The sequence below is a fragment of the Halictus rubicundus genome, chromosome 12, assembly GCF_050948215.1.
Source record: "Halictus rubicundus isolate RS-2024b chromosome 12, iyHalRubi1_principal, whole genome shotgun sequence".
Lineage (NCBI taxonomy): Eukaryota > Metazoa > Arthropoda > Insecta > Hymenoptera > Halictidae > Halictus > Halictus rubicundus.
Genome location: NC_135160.1, coordinates 13,998,166 through 14,009,502, shown reverse-complemented (window position 1 = coordinate 14,009,502; position 11,337 = coordinate 13,998,166). Strand labels below are relative to the sequence as shown.

Below are 11,337 nucleotides of genomic sequence, written 5' to 3'. Positions count from 1 at the left end.
ACGCTCGCATAATCGTTAAAACGTCGATAATATGCAAGACCATATATGGACTCGGTGACGTCCGCGTGTCATTATTAAAAAACAAATATATCAAGTCGTCCCCAAAAGTTGGCCTTGTTTTCGGTTGATACGCGAAATGCAAATTGAACCGGTACATTTAATTTTATTTTTATGCAATATTTAATGGTCGCGCGCGTGTACCTTATCTTTCATTCAACACGTTTACAATTATTTTCATTTCGGTCCTTTTCAATCGATACCTGTTTACCTCTATGGAGTACAGTTAATTAGCCAATTACAGAGACATTGAAATCGTCTAATTTTTTTTTTTTATAATGTTTATAGTTTGAAATGATAAATAGACCGTGGATCTTTGTGCAAAATGAAAGCTTTCCGCATCAAATTGTACAACACACGAGCTCGATAAAATGTTTTGGCATAAATGCATAAAATCCGCAGTCTAATAATAAAACATTAGGCGACCGCGTTATTTGCATACGCTCGGATCGTTTAGCAACAGCAAACGCACGCAACGCGAGAGAAACTTTTGGGTCACCCTAATTGATAGTAATGCTGACACCGTGTCGAATTGTTTCGCAAAACAAACAGAAAACGCGGGAAGGTTTAATCACCTTGATCCGTTATCGCAGTCACAGCGATAAAGATTACACAACGAGTGATTACGTGGTGTTTAAGAATTCGTTGCTATCTATGTTTGTTGTTGTGGTCGATATCTTTTTAGATATCATGCTCGATTCGGTATGCATTCGAAACGAGTTAATTCGACCGAGTAATTTATGCATGCATCCTACGATACTGCTGCCCGTTTAATTGGCGAGGTCGACACTGCAGAAAATGTTACTGATACGTTCGTTGCATCACTCGAATGTTTAACGCCACCACACTTGCAACGCGATTATTAATATTTAGATGTTATCGCGACACTGCTAATTAGGTATTCGGTGTTTACTATACCGACCAACTCGTATCGCGCAACTTTGCTATTTTGAAACGCGGAGTCCTTGTTATTCGACCGTTTAGCTTCGAATGTTGAGAAAATATCTTGAACGAACTATGTCAAAGCGGGAACTGCATAAATTAGATTGTGTGAAAAAAATACCGTTTTTATCTTAACACATTCATCGTGCCATTCAACTGCATATCTCTTTGTTCTGCTTTACCAAATTGAACATTTATGCGTTCAAATTATTTTTCCTACTTTTGCTAATAATCTGACTTTTCTTTGTCAGATGTGGTTTTCATTATTAACAAATGGGTATAACGATGGGAAAATAAGAAATTACTAGCCTGTAGATTTTATGCATTTATTATAGCATGAATAATCTCAAACATGATAGAATATTGAATACAGTTTACCGATATACTGATTTAATCCCCGTGTTCGTAAATTAATGCACAATATTTCAATTTGCATAAAAATTAATATTTGAGAAGTTAATAATCTGAAAGTGATTCAATTACTGTGGGGGTGCCTGTATTAATTAATTAATGTGCCTGTATTAATTATTTTTAAAGCTTACTTACTTTTTACTTACTTTCAAAGCATAGTGAATATTAAAAAAGCGATATATAACAAATATATATTATCTGGTTTTAATGAAAAAATGTAATGTCTCTTCTCTAATATTCATTATTCTTTAAGAATAAGTATAATTAATATAGACACAGTAATTGGCAACCCCCACAGCATTTGCCAATTACCCTACTGCTTTAAGATTTAGTTGATGGTGCTTGCACTCCGAAAATTGTGCTAACTGGTTAACGTTTCAACAATTAATTCCCTTGCATGAAGACTATCTTGTGTTCCGATTTCAAAAATATGATCTTCCGCAAATATGCAATGCGTAGCAGGATACTGAAACTGCATTCGCGTGCACGCCGAAAAAAAGTAAACACGCGTCGGACAAATATTTGGCACGCAGAATTATCCTCGATAATCCAGAACACCTGGTCGTGTTTGCCAACAACGAGACCCGCTAAAACATCGACTGACATTCTGTTTTGCCCTATGCGCATCGGACCGCAGCATAGACAATGCACTCGTGACCTTTGCGAGAGTCGGTTAAATCTTTTAACCGATTGAGTTTTCGATCCCGAGAATCCTTTAAGCGGTTAGACGAAGGAAATTAATGTGCCTAGAGTTCTGCCATAACCGAGATGAATTGTCTCGCTAATTGCAGCTGTCAAGATACAGGGAGTCGTAACCTTGCGTTAATTTGGTTCTGCTCATTAATTTGCCCATGACCTGACAGATTTTACGGTGCCATTTCTGTTTTCGATACCAGGAAAACTTATTAACATTTTTATACGTCGACTTTGAGTCTTGTGACTTATGCACATATGTCAGTTTTGTGACTGTGCCGAAGGTACTTCAGGGTTGTTCAACTAATGTACAAGTATGCTAAACATAAATATATCTTTTTATAATTGTGAGGATATAAATGCCGACACTTTAAGTAGACTCTTCTTCGAAGACGACGTGTTGAAGAGAAATAAAAATTGTGAGAAAGGTAGCAGAGCAAAATGTAGCGTGGGTCAAATGAACTCAAGGTTAATTGAATAAGAGAAAAATCGGAAAAGGTTACTGAAAGAAGGAGTCAAACGCGAACAAGTTAACTCGTTTTACTCGTTTAAAAGGTTATGAGGGCAACAGCCTTGTAACGTGCGCGATGGCTCCTAGCAGTTCGCCGAGGCAGGTGGGTCAATTTTGACCCTTACTGCGATATCAGCGTCAAACAACTTATACTCATTAGTCCTGCGAATCGTTCGAAAGTTTGAAAAATTCGGGCTATTTGGAGTTTAACTAATTGAAATAAAACACGTATGTATAATAGATCTTAATAAGAACAATACGTAAATAGATACAAATATCTGATGAAATTCCTGCTGCGAAAAGTTCGTAACATTTTTGAGTTAATTAAAGATGGCAAAAACTAATAGAGCAGACTGAAAAATACGTTATCGAAAACATCTGTGAATAAATATCTTAATTCTACCTTTAAATTTTAATTTAAAAACGAGCTACGAGCTTTCGTTTCATGCATAGTTCCCTGAGACAGATCTATATAATATTTTTTAAAAAATCGTCCACAAAGGGTCAGTAAACAAACGTTACTACCCTGTACATAAATCGTACATTAATTTTTCATAAATATATATACCGCAACGAATTCCAGAGAAGGTCATTCACTGACAAAGTTCATTCACTGACATTTAACCCTCCAGCGCACGGATTGGGTTTGCGAGATCCACGAATTGGATTTGTATTGTTTCAGTTTCTGTTAAATAATCTCGGAATTCCTCGACGAATTCTTGATTCGCCAGTGGTGGTTTTATGCGACATAGTAACAACAGCATCATCTAAAAAAAAAAGAAGGAATGTCTACGAAGAGATTGACACTTTTGACATTTCCACAGAAGGGTTAAGCGAAGGAGTTCGAAATGGGTCGGGAACGACCCGGTTCCGTGGCGAACGAGTCAATACCGTCTATCACGTCTAAAGCGACTTATGCGACAGCCTGTGCGGTGACCTTGAATGTGGCCTGCACGCTCGAGTGTACATCCGCGGCATACGAGAACGGAATACGTATGCACGTGAAAAGGATAAAACTCGATCTTGCGGATCGGGATGAGTACCACTGTCCCGATGATTTAATCCCTGTCCCGTTAAACGCGTACGCGTATGGTACGCATTAGGAGAATGTCTATCGTGGGATGAGACTCGCCACTCCTGCAAGTCCCACGAGCAAAAATGAAAAACCGCTGGCTGGCATCTGCGTGACATAACCTCGCGTTGCGCTCCGTTTACTGTTCGGTCGCGTAACGCGAGATTTCGAATCGCGATTAGAACGCGGCGGCTCCCCCGTTGCGTCAACCGGCGTGTGTAATTTCCCGTGCAATCCCGTTTACGATTCTCGTAAAGCGCGACAATCGGGATTGTGCGAGGGACGCACACGCTCGTCGCCGAAGAACACGCGGCTGGTACGCGTGGTGTGGTCATTGACGCATCAGGTGTCAGTCACCTCGAAAGGGTCTCACGTGTGCGCCTTGTACGGTCGATCCTCGGCGATCGAGCTCTCGGGGCACGTGCCACCGATCGCCAGTTTCACGCTGACACGGTCCGAGAGAGCGTTGCATGCGACCGGAATCAGCACAGGGAAAACTTACCGTGTTTTTTCGCGAAAGATGCGCGTCGTGCACGATCCTCTCCACTTCTTGTTCGGTCGCTTCGCAGAGACCCCGGTCACTCCTCTTCGCTCCTTTCACTGTTTCGCAACGTGTCCGCGGACGAATCGACGGAGCACCAGGTCCCGGGACAGTCACTTGTCACGAGTGTTGGCGTGCAGCACCAAGAAGCACCAGCTACGAGGAGCAAAACCTGAGCGGTGGCACCCGTTACCGGCACGAACACACTGGGAAACGCGTCACGAACACGACTGCTCCTCGCCGCACTACGGATCAGCTGCTACTATCGCAGCGCTGCTGCACGCAGGCGGCACGCGCGCCAACTAATGCGCTGCAGGAAGGGCGGGAACTCGAATGCACTGCGCGATCATTGGTCGGACGACCGCACCGCATCGCGGAGAGAGATTTCAAACCGCGAAAGGCCTTTGATTAATTAAACGGTGTTGGAATTGCAGTGCAATTTCACGGAAACCGCGAGAGTTTTGTGAGATTCGATCGTGTCAGTGCGGGTACTTATTGTTAGCAAAATTGTACACCGAGGAATTTTGTGAAACTGAGAATTACCAATTTGACGGAAACCGGGAGAGTTCCTTACGAGTTTGGTCATATCGATATAGATTGTTACAGTTAGCACATGTATGTAATAACGAACATAGAAAAACCGAGAGTGGAATTGTTAAAAGTTTTTCTCGGTGGTCTTACGATATTCGTTGAACTCCTTCGTTGAAACTCGTTTGTTGTAAATATTTAATTGCTTTATGAGCTTCACGAAAGATGCGGTTAGATGCACACGTGGCGACACCTGCCTCGGAATGTTCAAGTTGTAACCAGAGGGGAAATGAGAGTGCCCCCTAGTCTAATTTTTAGCCTGGACCAGAACCTGCATCATCTTACCTGCATCATTAGCAGCGGATTCCAAATAATGCCAGGCTCTTCTATGTAGGCTCTGATCCAACCTAAAAGATGATGCAGGTTCTAATACAGGCTAAAAATATGATGCAGGTTCTGGTCCAGGCTAAAGAGTTGATGCAGGAAAAGTGGGGATACTAAAACCCCGAGCGTAAGCACTCTCATTTCCTCTCTGGTCATAGATATAAGATTGGTATAGAAACCACAGAGAAGGAGAGGAAGAATACAAGGTATAGGAGTACGCCAATCTCCGAATATATTTCTTTTTGCCTCATGTCCGCGGGGCTCTAGAGCCCCCTTACCATTTTTGAATCACATACTACCGTATCGATTGGAACTAATATAGTGGAACTAATATCGCAGACGAAATGTAGGAGCAGGCCTTATGCTGTTTAATGTCGCCAAAATCTAAAATACCGACTGTAATCAAATAGGACAACCAACTGGCACAGACGAGATATCTCGTCGGTGGTAATGTCGCACGAAGCAGTTTCTGATGCATGGTAATGTTGCATGAAGGTTTGGTTGCAGGTAGTTCCGATTCACGCCACAGGCTAAATAAAAATTAAACTGATTCTGATCCGAGCTGAAAATAATGCAGATTCTGTTCCAGGCTAAAAAAGTATGGACATATCTAATTATAATAGCAAATTATTATAATATCAAATTATTTAAGGATATTACAATAAATAACCTTATAGAATTAAAATTAACGCTGTATTTATTGTATTTTTTTCTCGGCGGATATTTTCGTGGAAGGGTAACAATTTCAAATTTAAAATACACATTCACGTCCATAATTTTTTATTCTTTTTTTTTAACCAAATATTAGACCAAACAGGTCTTATAATAGGCACTACAAATTTGTATACGTTCGATAAACTACTTTTTTTTCAAATTTTATTTAAATTTTTTAAATTTGAACAAACTATTCTATTCTGCTAATCCAGAGTTCTCGGTATAAATATGACTAATTATAGTTCCTGTTTACGTACAATAGAAGTTATTGTGAAATTTCCTAGATTTAAGTGGATCAAATTGTTATCATCGATGCGACTCATAAAGTCCGCAAACATTTCTATTATCATGATAATTGTTGCTGAATCTTCGAATAGCGTAGCGAAACGTCATTACTAGACTGCGGATTTTTATTCAAAATAAGAATTGTCTGCATCTGTTGCAAGAAATAGGAACCACTTAGATATGTTTTTCTTCCCTTTGCACATCGAGTGGTTTGAAAATAATATATCGATAACCTTCAATTCTTCCAATCTTTTTGCTCTTTCCAATTACAGCTACCCACTTTTGTCTAGTTATTAATATATCTCTCTCTCTCTCTCTCTCTCTCTCTCTCTCTCTCTCTCTCTCTCTCTCTCTCTCGTTTTCGTTGATTGTGAGCTTGCATAAGCAAAGTTGCAAGTATTATGCAGAACGCTTTACCGAATTTGATACCTTAATATCCTAAATTCTGTTGCATTTCGCTGTTATTTGCTCGATAATAAATTAAAAGATAAGATCGTGTACTGAGTAGTACATTGTGCTGACGAGACAAACGGTAATTCGTTCGTTCATTTTTCTCGTCGCATTTTTCTGTGTTCGATGATTTAGCACGTAATTCTGAAAGATTGTGTACCGCAAATCTTTGTGCATGTACAGACAGACAATTGCTTCGGAGACTATAAAAGGTAGACGGTAAATTACAAACTTCTTTAGTGCTAACGTAGCCACGATGAAGTTATCAATTATATTATTGCTACTTGGCTTCGTAGATTGGTCTCTCGAAATTGTGCAACCACCAAGAGTTAGCACACTATTGGGGCCAGTAGTCGGCGTATATCGTAAGTCCCATTTGGGCCTCAAGTACGATGCATTCGAAGGCATCCCTTATGCGCGACCACCTGTCAAAAAACTGCGGTTTCGAGTACGTAAATCAAACATTTATTACTCATTAGCAATCGTGAACAACATAAATTTCAATTGGAAAATTCAATTGGAAAGAAATAGGGTCAGTTTCAAGTGATCGTAAATCCGGCAAAAATTGTTGTATCGATATCGTTAAAAAATCATTTGAAAGCTTGAAGTCTCTACTTTCAGATGCTTTTCCAAATTTTCAGCTACGTTGAAATTGATTCTATTTCTCAAGGTTCGTAGAGGTGACCCTTTAATTTTTTCGAGGAGTGTAAAACAAATTCTAGTGCTTATGCAATTCAAGCATTTTAAGAATGTGAATGTTGAGGAGTTACACCTGTGGCTTTAAGATATTGTTTGGTGTTCAGTTTTCTTTTATTTTCATCTACTTCTTACAGTATCATTTTACATTCTTCTTCCTATTTTATTTCGTTTTATCGTCATGTAGTTTTTCCGTGTCTCGTTCTAATAATCTTATGCTTTCATTATTATTTATGCTATTATTATCCCGTAGCCTCCTAAATCGCCAAGAAGATGGCAACAGGAATTCAACGCTACGCAAAAGAGTTCCGTTTGCATGCAATACCGGTGGACGGAAGATGGCAATAAAGTTGTGGGCGACGAAGATTGTTTATATTTAAATGTTTACGTGCGACATCAATTGGTTACGAAGCCGACATTGCCGGTGATGGTATGGATTCATGGTGGTGCCTTCCAGTACTCTAGTGGTAACGAGGTGGTGGAGTCGCGATTAATGAACAATGAAATTGTTTTGGTCACTATCAACTACCGTTTGGGCCCATTTGGTAAGCTTAGTATCTAGAATAACAATTGCGGATCTGTATGCAAAGTAAACATTGCTTGCATCAATTGCAACACACGTGAATTTATTTCTCACTTGAGTAGTTTCACGAGTTGTGTATGATGTGTCGATATTTTTTAATTCTTTCAATCTTTCTACTGTTCCTAATAAAAAGTGCATACTATAATTCGCAGTCTACAAATAACGTTTCCAATATTGGAAGGTGTGTCTAGAAATGATAAAAGAAATTTTGTTAAGGATTTCTCAGTACCGGTGATCGAAATGTTCCGGGAAATATGGGACTGAAGGATCAAAGCATGGCTCTGCGATGGGTGTCAGACAATATTGGATTTTTCGGTGGAGATCCCAGAAGTGTCACTATCTTTGGCGTGAACGCTGGTGCTGCAAGCGTCCACTATCATTACATGTCTCCCCTCAGTGCTGGACTCTTCCACAGTACGTTGCTGTAACATTCATACAAGCTTCATACTAACTTCCAAATATACTTTTATTCGTGTTTTTATTGCGTAGGAGGAATATCGATAAGCGGTGTCGCACTCGATCCCTGGCCACAAACCAAACGTGCACCAGAGAAGGCTAAACAATTAGGTGCCCTACTAAATTGTCCCACGAGCCCATCAGCTAAATTAGTGGCCTGCTTGCGCGATCGACCGGCACGACTTATAGCACAATCTGTTGTCGACTTTTTGGTAAAGTTCATTCAAATCTACTCTTCACTTTATCTCCTACATAGTGGATCATTCTGCAATTTTTCTGTGCGACCTCCCTCACGAATTAGCGTGACCATTGAAGAACGAACATCGAAGCAAACTTGCGCGAATGTCATTGATTTTTATTGTTTGTTTTTGAAAAATGCTAGAATAATTTAAGGGCGAGGGAAATATAGAACAAATTCTAATGCAAACAGTTTCGATAAAAATTAACGTAGAACTGGAGTAACTTTAACAGACAATTGGTAAATAAATGGGGACATTTCATCGGAATTCGGCAAGGTGAAAATATTTTTTTTTAATGACAGGAGTGGTTGCAATTAGTCTGAATAAAGGTCAACGTGGAGTTGAAACAACCGTAATTGACAAAGTAAAAATGTGTTTTTAATTGCAGGGTTGGTTGTACAATCCCAGAACACCCTTCGGCCCGGTAGTCGAGAAACAAAAGTGTCCGCATCCCTTCATCAATGCAACCCCCATAGAAATCATGAAGAGAGGCGACCTGCTGGATGTCCCATGGATCTCCGGCGTCGTTTCCGAGGAGGGCCTGTATTCTGCAGCAGGTAATTTTATCTCCGCGACGAAACTCATAATCTTATCTGATTCTGAACATAAAAATGATGTCTTGTTTTCGCAGAATTCGTGGCGAATAACGATTTGTTGGAGCAGTTGAATGACAATTGGCTAGATATCGCACCGTATTTACTGAATTACAACGATACGATACCGCTTAGTCAGCAAAAAGAGGTAGCGCAAAAAGCTCGGGAACATTATCTGGGATCGAGACGGATCTCCAGCGACAGTGTGGAGCCTTTGATTCACATGATCGGCGACAGGTTGTTCGCGGCCAACTTCGAGAAAGCTGCCAAACTGCAGGCCAAAGTTAACAAAAGTCCGGTGTGGACTTATTATTACTCGCACAGAGGCACGCGCAGTGTGAGCGAGTCGATTAGTCAGTCGACTAAAAATTTCGGTATTTATTTTACCAATTTCCTTCCAGTTTATTTCGTTCCTCAATTTTTTTAGTGGAATTTAAACTATTCTTAACTAATTTTACCGAGTGGTGGGAGTTGCCTGGTTGTTGCACCGAGGTCCTCAATTTTTGTCTATACAGTTTTAGATCAATCTTTAATATACACTCTTTTTTTAATATCCCGTAGATGCGTGAACTTAGACATCACTATTTCCAGAATAATTTCAGTGAGCTTATTTCTTGATTAGGTGTTTCTCAGGGTGACGACATTGGCCTTGTTCTTGACCCGATATTGTCGGACACTAAAAAGTTGCTGGATAAAACGATGCAGAACAAGCTGATTGATTTGTATACTTCGTTTGCAATTAAGGGGTACGTGAAACTTGAAACAGTCTATTCCTTTTTCAAGGTTGCCAAGGTTTTTTTTGTTGTAATTACGTCTAGTAAGACTTTACAAAGCTATTAAATGATTCTTTGCGCTACAAGAATTATTTAGATTTAACAATCAGGAGGTGCAAAATATTTTAGTCAAATTCTTGTAATATTAATCCGTTTAATTCTCAATTGGACAATAACTAGTAGTGAAAACTTGAAGACGAAGAATCATTTAACACTAAACCTACCACGATCAAAATGACCGGTTTTCTATTTCACAATTATTGAAATTATAAAAACGTTTTCATAGGAAATTGTTAAATTAACTTCTTCATTTAAGCACATATTGTAATGAAAATCGTACAAAGTTTAAACAAATTCAATCTTCTCCCTTCTATAAGACGTTTCACTTTTATATGTTTTGTGCTTGGTAGGTTTAGTGTTAAAAAATGTGATACTAGTTCTTTAATGCTGATGTACAATTTTTTCCACGATCCATTTGAACATTCAATTTCTTTTTTCATTAAAACCTTTTAGCACACCGAAAGTTGGACTTTCTAAATGGACGCAGCTGGACGCTAGTAGCGAAACATTCAGTTATTTGAATATAAAGGGCCCGCTAGCAGTGAATATACGTATGGCTTCGAGCAGCGACTTTGCAGAAAAGAGTTTCTGGGATACTATTGATTTTCAGGAGAACTAACTATAATATTCTTGATCCAAGATTGTAAATTCTTGATCTGATTTAAAGAAGAAATAAAAGACTTGCATTTTTGAGAAATTAATATTCGTCGGTTTACGAAACAACACCTGTACATCATATTACTCCATTTTTTAATTTCGTGGGACTCTCTATATCATCTTATAGTCACATCCTACATTACCGATCTTTTATAGACATTTTATTTATAAATTGTTTTACGCATGTAATTATTTATATTTTCATTTCAGTTATTCCGGTTATCATCGTTGATTGCATACTTCAATCTTTTGTTACCAGACAGTATAAATACCTTAATCCTTTCGTGTGCAAACTGCACATGAATTAATTAAATCTGCTTATCAGGAATTATGCTGAAATTCGTTACTGTCGCATAAGAAATTACAGTTAATACTAAAAATTAAAATACGTAAATAAAACAGGAACCTTTGACTCGTGTATATTATTTAGTAGTGGTTAATAAATTTATTCGATATAGAAAAATACTGGTAGTTTCCGCCGTGAAGGGAAAGCAGGAATTCGAAGAGATATGCAGGCTTGACATACAAAATCGTTTATTCATATAAAAGGACACTTTATACTAGCACGTACTGTCAAAAAACTAGCCTACTTCCATACAGTCGGTACCACCGAGAATATTCCCGGCTCGCTTGTTTCTTCGTGTATCACATATTATTATTATACGCGTCAAACGATAACGGATTATGTTGAG

The 11,337-nt window shown here is 39.0% G+C and overlaps 1 protein-coding gene across 1 annotated transcript; it reads left to right on the top strand.

Moving 5' to 3' along the window:
* Positions 1–6,812: 6,812 nt before the first annotated feature.
* On the top strand, positions 6,813–10,699 carry Est-6 (venom carboxylesterase-6). Its single transcript, XM_076798132.1, has 8 exons — positions 6,813–7,036; positions 7,538–7,829; positions 8,084–8,281; positions 8,357–8,535; positions 8,951–9,119; positions 9,194–9,529; positions 9,778–9,901; positions 10,442–10,699. Exons 1-8 carry the CDS (start codon positions 6,845–6,847, stop codon positions 10,605–10,607), a joined length of 1,656 nt encoding a protein of 551 aa, XP_076654247.1. The 5' UTR covers positions 6,813–6,844; the 3' UTR covers positions 10,608–10,699.
* Positions 10,700–11,337: the final 638 nt, after the last annotated feature.

Excerpts from the sequence above, each read along its gene's own strand:
- Est-6 (XM_076798132.1), top strand. The coding sequence starts at position 6,845 with ATGAAGTTATCAATTATATTATTGCTACTTGGCTTCGTAGATTGGTCT. Across the intron at positions 7,037-7,537 it reads TCAAAAAACTGCGGTTTCGA|CCTCCTAAATCGCCAAGAAG; the intron begins GTACGTAAATCA and ends ATTATCCCGTAG. Across the intron at positions 9,120-9,193 it reads GGGCCTGTATTCTGCAGCAG|AATTCGTGGCGAATAACGAT; the intron begins GTAATTTTATCT and ends TTGTTTTCGCAG.